At 29.3% G+C, this 16,822-nt stretch overlaps 1 protein-coding gene across 9 annotated transcripts in view; it reads right to left on the bottom strand.

The window, feature by feature from the left end:
• LOC107443893 (myelin transcription factor 1) overlaps positions 1–16,822 on the bottom strand; it is a 270,269-nt gene that overhangs the window by 50,667 nt on the left and 202,780 nt on the right. For all 9 annotated transcript variants that reach the window (XR_011636254.1, XR_011636255.1, XR_002376833.3 and 6 more), the window contains exons 4-6: positions 12,815–12,874; positions 10,453–11,243; positions 196–687 (exon numbers count right to left, since the gene is read on the bottom strand). Coding sequence is in view for 5 of the 9 variants with exons in the window: in XM_071178028.1 (XP_071034129.1) it covers positions 196–687; positions 10,453–11,243; positions 12,815–12,843 (1,312 nt within the window). In the remaining 4 variants the exon portion in view is untranslated. The remainder of the gene's footprint in view (positions 1–195; positions 688–10,452; positions 11,244–12,814; positions 12,875–16,822) is intronic.

The following is a 16,822-nucleotide window of genomic DNA, read 5'->3' as shown; positions in this document are numbered from 1 at the left end:
AGTAGCGAAAGTTCACTGCATAATTTATCTTAAAATTGTTTGCCACTGATAATGGAGGCATGCAGAACAAAATCCTGTAACTGGCAATGACTCATAAAGACGCCATTGAACCATGAGGCATGTAGAATAAAATGATCTTTAAAACATGTAACGATTTGAACGAGGTTATGGACTTTTCAAAAGGAAGATGCTCACCTCTCAGAGAAGGATCCTGAGGAGAACATTCCAGCATCCTCCTTCCATCACTCATGTCCGAGTGGGGAGAAGGCATCATCTCACAACAGTTGTTGTAGTGGGGTGTTGACCCACTCTGCTGACTACAAGACTGCAGAGAATTGCTGTCCTCTTCTTCCTCCAGACCACCCCCGTACCGGTGACCTTCGTCAATCACAAGAGGATGGTCATCTTCCGGTAACGGCAGAAGATGATCATCGAAGGAAAGCGGTCTCTTGACCGATTCCTGAAGTTTATTGTCCAGTTGCAGATATCTCCTGGAGACGGGACTGTAAGGGGGATAGTATTCTCCACCGTATCCCTCGTCCATCCTGCAGTAGGATTGCTGCATCTGCTGGGGGTGGATGCTGGGTTTCATTTCATGCATCTGAGGTTGTTCTCTGGAGGAGTAAGCGTCTGTTTGCATGTTGAAACCGTCTGTTCCCACCAGTGACTGGATGTTGGCACACTCTTCTACAAGGAAGAATAATCAAAATAAGTATCATCATTTGGTGATCAGCAATAGAAGCGATTCTATGTAACTATCAGGTGATACAGCTTTATTGTTCGTTATGTTTGCACTTGTTTACGTTAGCGTATCAATGGGTTAACATTGTAATGCTAAAATTAAATACGAACAGGAAGTATATAAAAAAATCTCCTGAATAACAACTCATTACATGCATGTTTAAATATGAAAGTATTGCCTATAAAGTCGTGCAAAACATGTCATTATTAAAACATTACAGCGCATCTCATAATTTGATCTATATGTTATAACATACTCATATAATATCTGATATAATAACTATTCTATATTGATATAGCATAGCGTCTAATGTTTCCAATCGTCGAATTTATATTATATATCGCTTAATTTAACCAATTAATACACGAACGTAAACAAACCGGTTTTAGAAGAGCAAAAACAATAGAGCTGTTTAGTATCACCTGATAAATAAGATTTTTCATAGAAGTTTATAGTGCGTGTACTAATTTAGCCAGGGTTTATAAGTTGGTCTCCAAAATTACGGTGCATATTTATGAGCTTATATGAATAAAAATCTAATCATTAACGTCAAGATAAACTAACCAAATGAAAGAACAGATTCAAAGGCATACGAGCAGCCAGTTAATAACTGGGAACAAGCAGGTAGGTTATAACTTTTCCATGAGGAAGTTCAGAAATTCGAAATTGTCAAATCGAAGTGAAGTTACATTTAGAACTGGTACCTAAACTTATGCTTTATAGATTTTTAAATGGATTAAATATTCAATACTGATAGATTAAATTGGTGACGTTTAAATGATCAAAACTGAGTAATGTGTCGATAAATTTAAAACAAAATTTCAGTTTCAATCTGTATCAGAAAATCTATTAAATTTTGAACAAGAAACTAAGAATACGATTTACTTACACCATATCTCTTTATAGTACAGTAAAACTAGATTTTTTTCTATCAAAAAATTAATACCCAAGATTTTTTTTTCCTCGTAGAAAGCTATTTGTTATTATAAATACTCCCCTGTTATCATGTGTATAATTTTCCGTTTTTGGGGTGATTTGAGAGGGAGCATATTTTTATTGAGAAATATTTTCGGTATATGCCTTGACTTTAATGCAACCCATTCCATGACGATCAGTACAACAGTTTAGAAGGATTTTATGTATAAAAGGTACAAATTTGTACTTGAACCTATCTGATATTGGTATCTCTAAGACGTTGTTTTCTTTGTATTCGTGTATTATACATGATTCAATAAAAAAAAAGTTTGAGTTGAAATAATTTTAATGTATTAACAATACTTTAGCACGGACTGATATATATACACTTTATATTGCTATCCGGAAACTATCTGAGCATGCAATGTAAATTATATGTTCATGTAATTGTGAGTTAAAGACGCTCGTGATTTTGCTCTAATTTACATATCTTGCTATACAGACAAGTGGGGGGTCCCATGTATTTTCTTCTGGTTTAATGGAATGAGAAAAACTCGAATCAAAAAGGCTACTATTTCAAAAGTTTAAATGACAGAAACACCTTTTTGTTGCTATAATTATAAGGACCTCATTATCGGATATATTGCAACTATTTATTATCCCGGATAAACTCTGGCAATACCTTTTGTTTAATCACGTTTTTATTCGGCCGGAAGCAAAACAAAAATTAAGAATTAATTAAAAAAATTTGTCTATATTCGATATCAAGAATGTTTAGTTAGAATAATGTTTATTGGATTTAAAGACGATATTATAGGTGCCTCGAAGTTATCACAGCCGAGGTGGTGACTTTGAGGCACAGAAACAATTTGAAAACTTTTTTTTACCATGCAGAATAAATTTCTACTTTCCCACCCACTAATTCCAATAATTTTTCCCTTCCCAATTTTTACACATCCTCCTTCCTACAAAAAAGAAAATGTTTTAATAATCAAATTAATTTTAGTTAATAAACTAAATGACTTCTCTTTCTATAAATTAACCGCTTCTCTGATTATCCCCAGTTAACTCGGGTGGTGCGTATATATTGCAACTATTTTTTATCCCGAGTATTATTTCCGATCCCCGATAAAATATCCCGAGTATTTTATCCAAATATTTTACACGGGCATAGTCGTCGATACGTTTTGTTTTATCACCTTCTTATTCGGCCGGAAGCAAAAACAAAAAATAATAATCTGCTGTGATTGGAAGTTTGTCAATTTTTGTTCGGGAGTTTTGCTATGTGGGGGGCTGCAGACGTGTTTTGTACAATTGTATTTACGATGGGGGATGAATTTACATAGGAAAAAAAAAAGAGTAAAAAAAAATGGCGTTCTCGAGTGAAAGTAAAAATAATGCAGATGATTTTTCAACTTATAAAGATGTGAACCTATACAAAGACTCATGTTTAACTTTATTTCATTTGCCCGTGATCATTTGGGATAGCAAACTAATGGTAAATTAAATATTTTTTAAGCATAAAAATATTAAAATTTCAACTTAGAACTTGTGTATCATGTTTTCTCTTTGTTCCTTGTATTTATTACTGAAATAAAAAAAAAATATTGATTTTTGCCATTTTTTTCTTCCAAAAAATGGGTAAGGGAAGCAGTTAGGAAGAAAATGTATATTGGAACCCTAAGGTAACATTCAGAAACAAATTTCTGAAGGAAAACGTGTGGAATTAGCGTTCGAGAAGGACAATATCTGTTTAAAGTAACCCACAACTGTATGTAATATGGAAAAGAGACTATTAAACTTTTTTTTTATATCGATGGGTCGAAATTTGCAACGCATTGTTAGAAATTAATTTACTGAGCAGAAATTTTAACGCATTAGTTTTAAAAAATTGTTATTTAAACTTTTTGCAGTAGGTATTAGTAAAACTAATTTAATGTCACACATCTTACCCTGCTCCAAAATCTTAATTGGAAAAATTATAAGATCTATATTTTAAATATAAAGGTAAATGAAGTATGGTGTTCCTTCTTTCCAATGAAATTTGTAGATAGTCTCATCGGTCTTTCCTCCTTAGCTATTATATTTTATAATTTTTTGCGTTTTGCTTCAAAAGTATATACATTTTTAAACATTTTTATTTGTAAAACCTTTTTATTATTCAAAAATATGAGTGTAGCCACTAAGTTAAAACTTTAGTCGTGTCAAGTTACTTTTTATTTAATTTTTTCTCTTTGTATTTCAAATATTCTTAAAAGAACTCGTTGATTTAACAAATGAAAAATTGTTTCAAGTTGAAACACTATTATTGCTATCATAAACGAGTTTTTCTTTTTTTGTATCTATTTGAAATAATTTTTGAGGTAATGTTCCCTTTTTTTTTAATTTATTTCCCCTACTTTTAGAAAAAATGAACATAAAAGTACTAAAAAACAATGATGAAAACTCCATTTTAAATTTAATCGTAAAGTGTAGCCATTGCCAGATTTGCTTTCTTTTATAACGGGATTTTTAGTAAAAATTGATTCTGTATGACACACATATCTTATTGACAGTTTTAAGTTGAAATGCATAAATAAAAAATGGGGTTATTTAAGTATGGAAACTAAAAAAAAAAAAAAAATCATGGGCGAATGTCCCATGCAACCAAAGGAATGAACGTTGGTGTCGATTCAATGCAATAACAAAAAACTCTCCTTTGAAAGTGAATTTAATTTTCAAAATGATTTTTAGTAAATGGATAAGAATTATATTAGTTTTCTGTTTTAAATTGAAATGGAAACTCTAATCATCCTTCAATTCCTTGCTGAAAAATTTCACTACCAAACCTTTTGTAAATTTTTGATATGTATAAGCTATATTTTAAGCATCCTTCCTCTCCTGAAAAATCCAATTTACGCTTATTTAATGCTAATTCAGCAACAATTTCTTTTTAACGATACATTCGCCCCCTAGTCTTGGATATAATTGGAATCAATCCACTTCTAACAATACTAAAATCGCTGAATATTGTCTGTTGAATCTCTAGGTCTGAATATTTAGAACTGAATATTGAGCTTTGAATCCCTGAGTTACTTGTACAATTTTTTTTTTATAATAAATATTTTCAAATAAAATAAAATGTTCGAACAAAATTCGAGGCAAGATGACATGTGAATTTTTTTGTAAGGGACAGTAAAAATTATTTTTATTTATGTGCAAAAAAAAAAAAAAAAAAANAAAAAAAAAAAAAAAAAAAAAAAAAAAAAAAAAAAAAAAAAAAAAAAAAAACTAAGAATGATTAGAATTGTTGTAAAACAATTGTTATATTTCTCTCCCATCTTCGATTGCTTTACTCATTTCAGATTAGTATTAAAATTAATGTGTCTTCACCTTATTGTAACTTTCGAAACGTGTAAAAAACTTGTGTATAGCTGACAACAGTTTGAATGAAAATTTGTATGAAAAATTCCTTTTAATTTCGTTATTTGGTTTAAGTTTATATTTTGTTACTTAATTTTAATTTCGCGAGGAGTAAAAAGAAATGTCGAGAACTAAATTATTGTAAAGGTTGAATATTATAAAAAGAACATTTTAATGATATTAACTTTTATTAAAATATTTTGATATCTATTGAAATATTTTTTTTCGTCATAGGATAATCTCTTTCAGATTTTGTTTCGTTCGCTCTCTCTACTGCACCTGACTTTGATTTCAACTCCAATTGATTGCTTTACATTGATGTATGTAATAATATTTGCATTTAGAGCAGTACTTTCAACTCTTGTAATAGTTAGTACTTTTAGCCAAATCATGATTTTCGAAATATGGATATAGGAGAATGAAAGAATATATTGTGAGATTTGTATGACGCTCTTTTTTTAAATTATCGCAAATACATAATTTCCAGAAAATATTGATAAATTGTCTTAAAATTTGAAATATTGAATTTAAAAAAAAAGTAACTTGTTTGTTGCTTTTAAAGTGATTGCCTTTTTAGAAAAAAAAATCATTTGTGACTTATGTAGTGATTGTAAGAAAAAATTTAATATGTTTCTTCAAATCAAAATTTTTGAGCTATTGCCGTTGTTTAAACTCAAATTTAAAAGTTTATGTCCAAATTACTAAAACAGTTACTTTTAAACTTTATCTTAAAGAAAAATTTCTTCGCAAACCAATCTCAGTGATATTAATACTGACTTTAAAATAATTTATTTTATTTTATGTATTTAATAACTTAATTTTTAAATAACTCAATTATTTTAATTTTATATTATGTGTGACGTTAAAGTACATAAATAATGTATGTGGTATAAGTAATTTACTGTATTTTTCTACTAAGAACTTACAAAAATTTAATTGTACCCATTTTTCTACCGAAACCTCTATCCCAAATTTTTTTGCAGTTTTCGTGAGATTCGAGATAAACAGGTCCGACTGTGCATAAAATGTAATGTATGTACATATAATTTAAATATTATGGAAAACTTAAAAATTTAACGTTAAAAGGTACATATATCAATTATAAAAATTCTAAAATATTTTTGTTAATGATTTTTGTTTAAAGATATCAAACAAATTCTCTTTACCTCATCACTAGAAAGACTAAAATTTAGTGTCTAAAAGCATTGTGAAAAGAATAACTAATGTGTAAACAGATTAGTTTAAAATTAATTTTTAATATTTTTATATTATGTACAGTTGTATAATAAGTTATTAGTAAATACTAATAATAAAAAAAAATGTTGTAGAAAAAGTCACAGAATTCTAAGAAATTGTGTCATCATTGTTTTTTTCTAATTGAAATTAAAAAGCAGTCAAAATGACTTCCTTGGGCATTTTTAATAGAATGGAAATGGATTGTTTCTAATTACTTTAAAAACTTCATTTTCAATAACAAGGGAAATTTAAATAACAGTACAATTCAAGTTTTTCTGAAATTAATCCATACATTAAGATCAAAAAAATTTTGTAATTCCCCCCATAAACAACGCTAACAATAATTATGCAATCTTTGGTAAAAAAATCTGTTATCTAATAAGGAGTTAAATAATAGTAAAAATTTTAAGCTTAGTAATTTAAATATTATCATTAAAATTTTTTTAGCTGTATATAAGAGTTTAAAATTAATAATATGCAATTCTAAATTATCAGTCTAAAATTTCCTATTAAATTTAGAACTTGTGGGTCTAATACTTACTTGACCAAGCTCTCTAACTACTTAAATAAAATTGTTTAAAAATATTACTTAAGAAGGCTTTTCTTGAATTATCACTAATAATCAACTGATTTTAGAATTTATTACATTAAATAAAATTAATTATATTCCTTTGATTTCAAAGATATCCTCAATAGCATTTCCCTTTTTAAACTAAAGGATGTTCTTTTGAGTTATTACGATGATTATAAAAATATCCTTAATTATGATTTTGGTTATTGGGGTTATTTTTGATTTGTTATTGTTAAGTAAAAATTAATATTTGTCTTTTTAAAATAATCTTTACAATGGAAAACATATTTTTTGATCAAAAGGAAGAAACACAATTTTTCATTTCTCTAAGCTGATTTTTACACTTATCAAAAAAATTATTCTCTTAATATTAACTTTGTTTTAAGATTTATTGATTATTTAATTATCGTTAATTTTTAAAATTATGCAATTTTGTTAAATAATATTTACCCAGAAAATTTAATCTTGCCTCGTAATCATGACGATAATATTAATTTTAATTTTTTGGATTTAAGTATTAAAAAAGAAAATATCTGCATTGTTTATTTATGCTATAAAAGAAATGATTTTAAGTTTAATCTAAATAAACTAATAACTTGAAGTTCTTATGTTTCTAAAAACATTTATTTAAATATCATTTTAATCAAATGAATAGAATTAAAAGAATATTGCTGATTCATAAAACAAATAGGCAAATTTCTCCAAAATTTGATGATTAAAAAAAAATTTAAAAAAATAAATGTAAACCAAACTAATAAATTTACTAAAAATTTCTTTTTGAACTAAATGAATATTTTTGTCATGTGCAAATCCACTTTGGGCAAATGCGTGGCTAAAAATTTTACAAGGAAATTTTTAATTGTTAATTTCTCTAAAATCAGTAAAATTGTTTAATTAAAATTCAACCTTATTAATTATGAACTTTGAATTATCCAGTATATTACCTTGCGCACATCCAGTTTCGGGCCAATCCAAGTCAAACTAACAAATCAAACGCGCTTCAGTACTTCAGTCAGAACGTGACATAAAATGATCCCTCTATCCATCATTTACGCTTCTATTTAATGTTTTGTAATCTGGCAAACTTGTTGCGGTAATATTTTATATCATTTTCGAAAGATGCCGTTAAGTGCAAATTCATTTGAATTCACTACTCACTTTATAGACTACATTTTGTATTTCATTCTGTACTTTTTTGTATTTAATTTTGTATTTTTTTCTTAATCTGCTTTATTTTGCATTTTTTACTTAATATGTTCAATTTTCGTTTAAATTTGTTTGGGTGCTCCTCAATCTATAGAATTAATATATTTTGTTTTGGCTAAATTAATACAATGTTAGAAAGCACTTTTTTTACTGATATAACTGAGTAAGCTGATGACGAGAATATACCTTTTCATTATTTGGTCCATTGGCTTTTTAATTTTTAGATAAAATATTAAAAATATTTTTTAAAATATTTTAATTTATTTTATTATTTTTTCTTTTTTGTCACTAGCTTATAAGGTTCCTATTTGTCATGAGAAAATACGATCAATGTCAATGAGATATTAAAAACGTACTGAATATTTAATAAAAGTGTAAGAGTATGAAAGATTTTCTTTTTTGTTTTTGTTTTTTCTTCCAGTATACAAGATTTGTGGAGACAAAAGAGAGAGAATTACAAATGATTTCTAAGCAGTACTGAAACTTTTACTGCTGCCATCTGTTGGTATATATATATATAAAACAAATACTAAAATTTTTAAAAATAATAATAAAACTACTTGTTAAAAAGAATTAGCTTTTTTGTATTACTGACCCAAAATAAATGTAGTTAAAGAACAATTCAAATCCAAAACAATTACAATTGACAAATTCAATTAACAAATTAACGCAGAAAAATATTTATGCAGATAAAAGATTCTTTTTCTGATAGGTACCAGGGGGAAAAAAAAAGAAAAGAATAAGTAAACTTTAAGAAAAAAAGTGGCAGAGCATTTAGGAATTGGGATTAATGAGTGTGGATATGGTTTATTTTTCAGAAATTTATACAACTTAAAAGAAAGTTAATAAAATATGTTCGCAATATTTTATTTTAACATTTTTTAAAAGTGTAAGTTACTTAAATAGACTCTGTAAATAGGTAATGTTTACTCTTTTAAATAATTTTCATGTGCTTAATTGATGCTTGGTAATACAGTTAAGAACGTCTAGAAGAATACAAATTAAAAATTTCAATAATTTGTTAATAGATGGCAGCACCTCTTGCTCCTTGCGAAAGTTTTTGCAAATAAAGTTTTTACTTATTATTATTTTTCTTTTTTTGTGTGAAATCAACGCCAACTAAGAGCATTTTTTTCATCAGATATAGAGTTAATGCTTATTATTTACCACAAACAATGTTTTTTAACTGTGAAATAAAATCTTACGTGAAAATTATACTAAATTTCATAAAAATTTTTGCTTAGGAAATAGATGACCGATTAGATTGTTAATTACAATTTATTAGTTTAATTTTTTCAATTAATTTGATAATACAGTAATAATTATTTTAGCTACAGAGTTTAACTAGTGAATATATTTATCATAAATGTTGCGTTGATTGTTCATCTAACTAAACCAAATTATATAAGGGGGAGAGGGTAATGTGCAGAGAATCCAAGGCTAAATTGTTCGTCTTATTGAATCAAGATATTCATTGTTTAGTTGTATACATCATTTCCGAACATTTATCGTACTATTTTGTTTTTTCTCTAGAAAAAGTCAACCTGGTTTTGCCCCATATTAAGATTGTACTCCTAAATTCCTCATGCCTGCTTATGAAATTTGAGCAAGTTATGACCATATTAAAGGTTTTATTTTATTATCGTCATTGAACAGCGGACCCAATGTTCGTAACCTTGAACCCAATCCAAAAGACAAGAAGGAAACTCTGGGATCAAGTAGTGGGAGACCTTCGTCTTTTTGATGGAACTAACGTTACACGGAGAGGAAGACCACGATAAGCCTGAGGACTCCACCACTGAGGATATTTCGGGGACCCGGTTCACCTCATCCATAGCGGAGAGTTTTATTTATTTTTTGACTCTCCTTGGTTTAGCATGTGTTGGTGTATTCACTAAAAAGTGCTGCTTGAATTACACTCAAACTTTCGATCCATTATATGAATATTGGGCCCTACATTCAATGCAATGAATGGTGGTGCATCATTTAAATGAAATCTTTTGACTTTACTGAGAATGTAGAGAAGAATATTTGATATACAGTCCCTTATTAGACGCATCTTCTATGTAAAATCTTAACAGTGTTTTTTACGAGACTGAAACCGGTTTGCACTTGCTCTACGTTCTTGTATGAATTGGTTAACATTGCAATGCAATAGGTTAAAAATAAATGCCAATAGGAATGTAGCTTTTCAAAATTTGGTTTAATTATTATTATATAATACGCGATTTAATAAATATTCTATATTTATAAAACTTATCGTCTCATTTAACCCATGGATACACGAATGTAAACAAGTACAAACAGCTGCATAGTATATTTTATAGGGTGTCTAATGACATTGTTTGGAGCTTAGAACAAGATAGATTATGATGATTACCTTCAATTTTGAGTAAACTAGCTACGTCGTAAGGCTCTGTTTCATTGACGACATTGTCCATACTCCTGCTATCCTCTTGCGTCGTCTGAGAGGAGGGTAGGGGTGTGAACTCGTCGAATACCTCGTCGGCCGAGCTGAATTGACTGGTGCAGCTCTGAGGTTTGGCATCGACCGACGTGGGAACATTGAAATTCGTTTCTGGAGAACTGACAGGCGTCTGTGGTTGAGTGTAATGGTGGTTTCTGAGAGGTGAATATTCCTCCTCTTTGGGCTGTTGGTACAGGGTCGTCTCCATATCGTCCCTTCTCTCTTCTTTGATCACGTGGTTGACCACCGGCGAGAGAATGGGCGATCTGAGGGGTGACCGCTCACTGCTGCAACAAGAACTGGACGACGCGCTCAGCGTGACCACATCTTTCCAGGAGTTGGTCACCACCTCGGCCGTCTTGGGTATCACTTCTTCCTTCTTCTCGAAGAGGTTTTCAAAGAAAGGTCTTTCCGTTGGCACGTCTTCGGAGAAAATGTCCATGCCGGTGTCCGGTTCGAAATCGCCGGATAGTGATCGGAGTGCTGCTTCTGCTTCCCGGATTCGCCTCGTGTCTTCGTCAATGTCTCGTTCTTCTTCTCGTATCACAGCATCCATTGCCTCCTCAACCACTCTCTGAACAATCTGATTCTCCTCTTCCGGTTCACGAACATCGAAGTGATGCTTCTTCTGATCTCTGTTGCTGTGGGAATTCTTTTCGGTGGAAGAAAGCTTTCGTTTGCTCAATTGGCATCCGGAGTTGGACCTGAAATGACCTTCTTTCAGTTTCTTTTTTTGAAAACAAAATTTTGAATTTTTTGGAAGAAAATACGAATTCAGGACAATCATTCCAATAGTTTATAGAATTGAATGCATTCAAATATTAAGGTTTTCTTATACAGGGTGCGTAGCCAAATCTTTCGACAAAAAATAAGCACCTTTTTAAGTACTTTTTAAGCATTCTATACATTGCAAAATGCAAAATAATTTTCAGACTTTGCAGGATCTTGATAAAAATAACTAGTTTCTGACAAAGAACTCTTTTCGTGATTATATTAGCCATTATAAAATGATCGAGAGATTTTTCAGTTCGATATCAGAGTGTGGAAAAGGAAGCCTGAAATTGACAATATCTTGCAAAACGCATCAGAGTTGCACATGAGATTGCTGTAATCTCAACAAACAAAGCTCAGTAGACGCTCATGCGGAAACGCTAGTATTTCATCAAGCATGTAAAATGATGGGCGCTTTTCATACGCTATGGACCGACGGTAATCCGAAATGAATTTTGAAAACGTTGAATAGAACAATGTAAAAAACGAGCTTTTGCATACTATCGTCATAGTAAAGAAAAAAAAATCTCATTTTCGAAAAGGGAATATGAAGCACTTTTTAAAAACACTCTTTGAGAAAAAGCACTTTTAAGGGCTTTTAAAAAGCGAAATATTAAAATAATCACCTTTACGACTTTTTTAAAAGTGCTACGTACCATGTTTATAACATCCTTAATAATTTTCCCTTAAACTTTTTTTTTCTGCATTCGGGAGAAGAATCATACATTAAGAGGACGGATGTCAAATGAAGTTTAAAAAATAACTTCTTCAGTTTCGAAACAAATAATTAAAATAATATTTCTAATAGATGGAATCTCTCACAAAAACGAGAAATTACTCTATCGCACTCTTCGTTCATGCGGGGCTTAACTTTTTGCTCTTTTTATTAATTTTTGTTTTTGCAATTTCAGATGATCAAATACTACAGAAGACATTTTATAAATCAATATTTTTGCCTTAAGAGGAAGAAAATTTTTGTCTTTTTTTTCCCTTCATTACTTATTCTAGAATAAGTGAGTTCAGACACACCTGGAGGAAGCCATGAAATTTCAAATACTGAAAAAAAAATTTAAAAAATGTGCAAATTAAGAAAATTTGTGCATTTTAAAACATTTTTATATTTTAAAGTATTTTTTTCAACAATTGAAATTTCATGACACATTCCAGGTTTGACTGAATTTACTTTTTCCTTCTTTTTAAATTAGTTATGAAGGAGAATTTGAGAGGAAAATTTTCTGAAACAAAATTCATCTCTAATGAAGACTCAATGCAAGAAATACAAGGTTAAGAAAGATTAAGAGAACCTTAAAGCAAGGTTTTTCTCAATTATAATGCAATCGTTGAATGTTATACAACCAAGATTTTAGAAACACTTTTATCTCAGCGTCTTTTATCACATAATTTGAGTTATTGTTTTTAAAATATTCTCTCTAATTAAAATCTTTTTTACAATTTGGGCCTTTGTTTTTAAGAAAGCATCTTATTGTAAAATGTCTGTACTCACGCTCGAAGCTTATTCACCTTTCTTGGCATGTGATGCGATGAGCTATTCCATTATTCTCGTCTGAAATAAATGAATAAAACAGTATTTTTAAAGATTTATAAACACTAAACATACCAACACTTAATCTATTTCTACCATAGCTGGTCAAATGATAGGACTTTGTTTCTTGATTGAATGTATGAAATACGGATGTTAGGAAGGAAATAAAATTTAAAAAAAAACTTTATTATAATGAAACGAAATTGTATATTGCCAATTTTTATGTATTACAAATACAAAGAATTTTTAATTCATTGTTCAGCGCATTTTTTACATATACAAGGGGTTTCCATTGTACATTTTCCGCAAACATATTTCTTCTAATGATTATTATTTCCATAATTCGAATAGTTATTCTTATAATCACAAGAATATATAAGAATTATAATTGTCACTTTTTCTGACACAAAAATGCCAATCCAAAATGTTAGATAATTTCTCAAAATTTGAATACACAGCTATTGAACTAAATACGCAACAGTCTTCGCAGAAAAGTGCAATTCATAGAATGCAATACATTGAACACTCATGACATCGTCATTTCTGATCCTTATAAAGCAATAAATTGTTCTCCCGGTCAAATGACCCGTTATGATAGAAATAGGTATACGACAAGTATTCGAAACAAAAAAAAAATACAAAAAAAATAAAATAAAATAATGGAATATTAACTGTATATGATTGTTATAAAAAGTCTTGGAGTGAAATGTACAAAAACGATGCAAAAGTTCTTGTACGGTCATTTGACCGGTTATGGGGCATGTTTAGTGTTAAAACCTGATATTATTTCACGAGACTGAATTATGCCACACATCATTTTGATATGATTTTTATAAGTGTGCTCAAAATATAAAAAGCTTTAAATAAAATATAAATTTGATTTTTTTGGAAGGTGTAAAAATAGTTCTTTTCGAAAATTTTATGATCTAATCCAAATGAGTATGGCTAAAATAAAAACCGTGATAAATATTTTTTCGAACGTCTAATTTTAACTTTTGATCTGGGACTTTAAATTATCATTTAATAGAACAAAAATAGTTGATTTTAGATATAAAATGAATAGAGCAAAACTAAAATTATATCAGAATAGATAATTTATGCTAAACGTCTCATTTAATCTTTTGGTCAAAAAAAAAAAAAAAATCTTTATTTATCGTATTGTAGCAAATTGATTCGATTGTAAAGAAGCAAAGGATGACAGGAACTCATTTTAATTTCTTATTTCATTATAGAAAAATGCTAGATTCACATTTGTAATGAGTCTTAGAAAGTGGGTTGAAATAAACAACATTTTCTGAAACTTTTATCCAATGAGAACTAAAGCAATTTATAAAGTGATTTTATAATAAAACTGCATTACATTTTAAAATCAGTTGAAACAAACTGTTTTTCGGTTGTATAAAATTATTGCATAAATATTTCTTTTATAAAGAGGAAGGGAATAAAGTCTCCCCTTTAAAAAACCTTTTCAAAATGTATGTTAAAAGTTTAAATAGTTTTTAAAGTTGGGGACGCAAATTCTTTATGAGAGTCTTTGTTTAACACAACAAATTATTTCAATTTTTTTTAAAAAAAAATGTGGTTTTTTTTATATTAATGTTTTGTGCATTTAATATAGAGGGAGCTGGTTGAAGAAAAACAATTTTACCAAACAGCTTCATTTTATTAGTTCTCGAAAAACAGCCGCAACGTATACTTTAATGAAGGTTCAGATTAATGTCTACTGAAAGAAAAGAAATGGTCAAAATAAGCCGAATGATAATTTACTTCGAGATGAAAAGAACTGCTAGAAACGTTAACGATGGCTATTATGAAAACATATTAAGGAATTTGGTTATTTTGATTTGAAAAGGGCTGTAGAAAATACTATGTTCTTTTAATAATTTGTTCAATATATTGTTATTTGAAATATAATTCTTTGCTCTGCTATAATGCTATTTCCATTTCATTGGTATTTTACTTGAAATAATTTCATAAAAGCAACCGAAAGATTAAATACATCAGGAATTATAGGTTGACTCTAAATGTAATCAAAGGTATAAAAACTTGAAAAATAAAATAAAAATACTAACTGACGGAACCCCTTTCATTCTACCACTGAACCCCAGGGTTCCGCTGGAGCATCATTTGGGTGTTAAAGTATTGAGTAAAGATAGCCGAACTAAATGTGTAGGTCAGATACAGACAATTTTCAGAAATCAGGAAAGTTCATTAATTACATTTTAAATTTGAGTTAATGAAACAGAAAATATATATATTGCTACTACCGTAAAATAAATAGTGCAATAATTTCTTGCAACATCGTTTTTTTTTTCTTTTTCGAAGATTCACAGAAAAAAACACACACAAAAAAATTTTAAAATACGATTCCTTACGAAACGAAGAAAATTGCGATCGCCGCTAGGTGATCACAGTTTACCCTTTGGTAAAATGGTTGTCTAATTTATTTATTTTCTTTTTTTTTTGGAAAAGAAACTTATTGTGTCTTTACATCTTGGATATCTTTAATTGTTAATCCTGAACAACTCGGTATACAATTTCGCAGACATATTTAAATGCAGCTCAGACGCATTCTGTGTCAATTCTTTTGATGACTGAATAGACATTGAAGAGCCAATCGAGACCAACATTTCAGATTCACAAGTTCATACATAAATTTTTTTGCATAAATAGTGACTGAATCATTTATATTGCGTGGAAGACAGTCTGCGTTCTTGTGCAAGTCATTGGGTACGTTGACAATGGATCCTTTTGTTCCTAAGTGGTGATCAACACCCAGTTCTCGTATTTGCATGAAAGGGGTTCGGAGAGCCACTTCGGTAGGATTCAATTCTCTCAACCACTTTTGTGACGGATGGATTTCATGGTTGCGCTTGCGAACGGAATCCCTTCGTTTTTCCGTTTGCGTGTGACGCTTAAGGTATTCCCGTCTACGTTGATTCTTAATTAAAACAATAAAAATAAAAATATCGCTCTAATGATGAAATTCTCTTTTATTCACAACTCAAGAAGTATTGATGGTATCTATCTGGTCCTATATCTCAAAAATAAACTCACCCACTTAATGCATAACGAAATTAAAAGTGAATTCTAAAAAAATTAGGAAACCGTAGCTGTCGCCACAGCAACGCATGCGCACTGTTTACTATTACTCTTGATTATTGTAGTTGAAAAGTGAGGACGTCATGAAATCCAAACCAATACCCATTTTACCACTGGGTAAAAAAAAAAAAAAATCCCCCTTTTAGGCTCTCATAAACTAAGTAGAATGGCTCAACAGTAAAGCCGTAAATTCCTAAGTTGATGATTTAGCAAACGATATGGAAGAAGAGATACACACCTGAATAAAAATTAATTTGAATTATATGAAATACTGATTCTATATAAACATAAATAAACATTTCAGCTATTTTTAAATCTATCTGAAAGCAAAATAATTTGAGTAAAAATAAAATAATAAAATAACAAAGGATAAAATATAGTGTTAAAAGAATGATTAGCGTTTTAGTTCTTACGATAGATAACTGAAATAGTTATATAATTAAACCTTTTCTTGGTTTATTATTTTAACTTCAATAAAAGATAAATGCTTAAATATATATATATATATATATATATAATTTTCTCCATATCCCTGTACCCATGGTAGGGGAGAGTGGGGTCAATTGTAACATTTTTTATTCAACAATTTTTAACTAACAAAAAGTCCAATATATTATTAGTATTTATTGACAGACGTGTAAAGTAGACTATCCTCTACTAGAAGAAAATATCAATATCAGAAAGCACTCTGTTTTGCGGATATAATCGTGTGGGCTGAAGAAAAGATTATATCTTTTTTTTCCGGTTTTTTTTCCGGTTTTTTAATTAACATTTCATTTTTTTTAATAAAATGTTGTTTGTTATTTTTTTACTTATTATTTCCCACCCCCTTTTTTCATATGTCTATAATTTTTCTTTGTTTTATTC

The sequence above is a fragment of the Parasteatoda tepidariorum genome, chromosome 2 (assembly GCF_043381705.1).
Source record: "Parasteatoda tepidariorum isolate YZ-2023 chromosome 2, CAS_Ptep_4.0, whole genome shotgun sequence".
Classification (NCBI taxonomy): Eukaryota; Metazoa; Arthropoda; class Arachnida; order Araneae; family Theridiidae; genus Parasteatoda; species Parasteatoda tepidariorum.
This window is presented reverse-complemented; position numbering and strand designations above follow the sequence as displayed.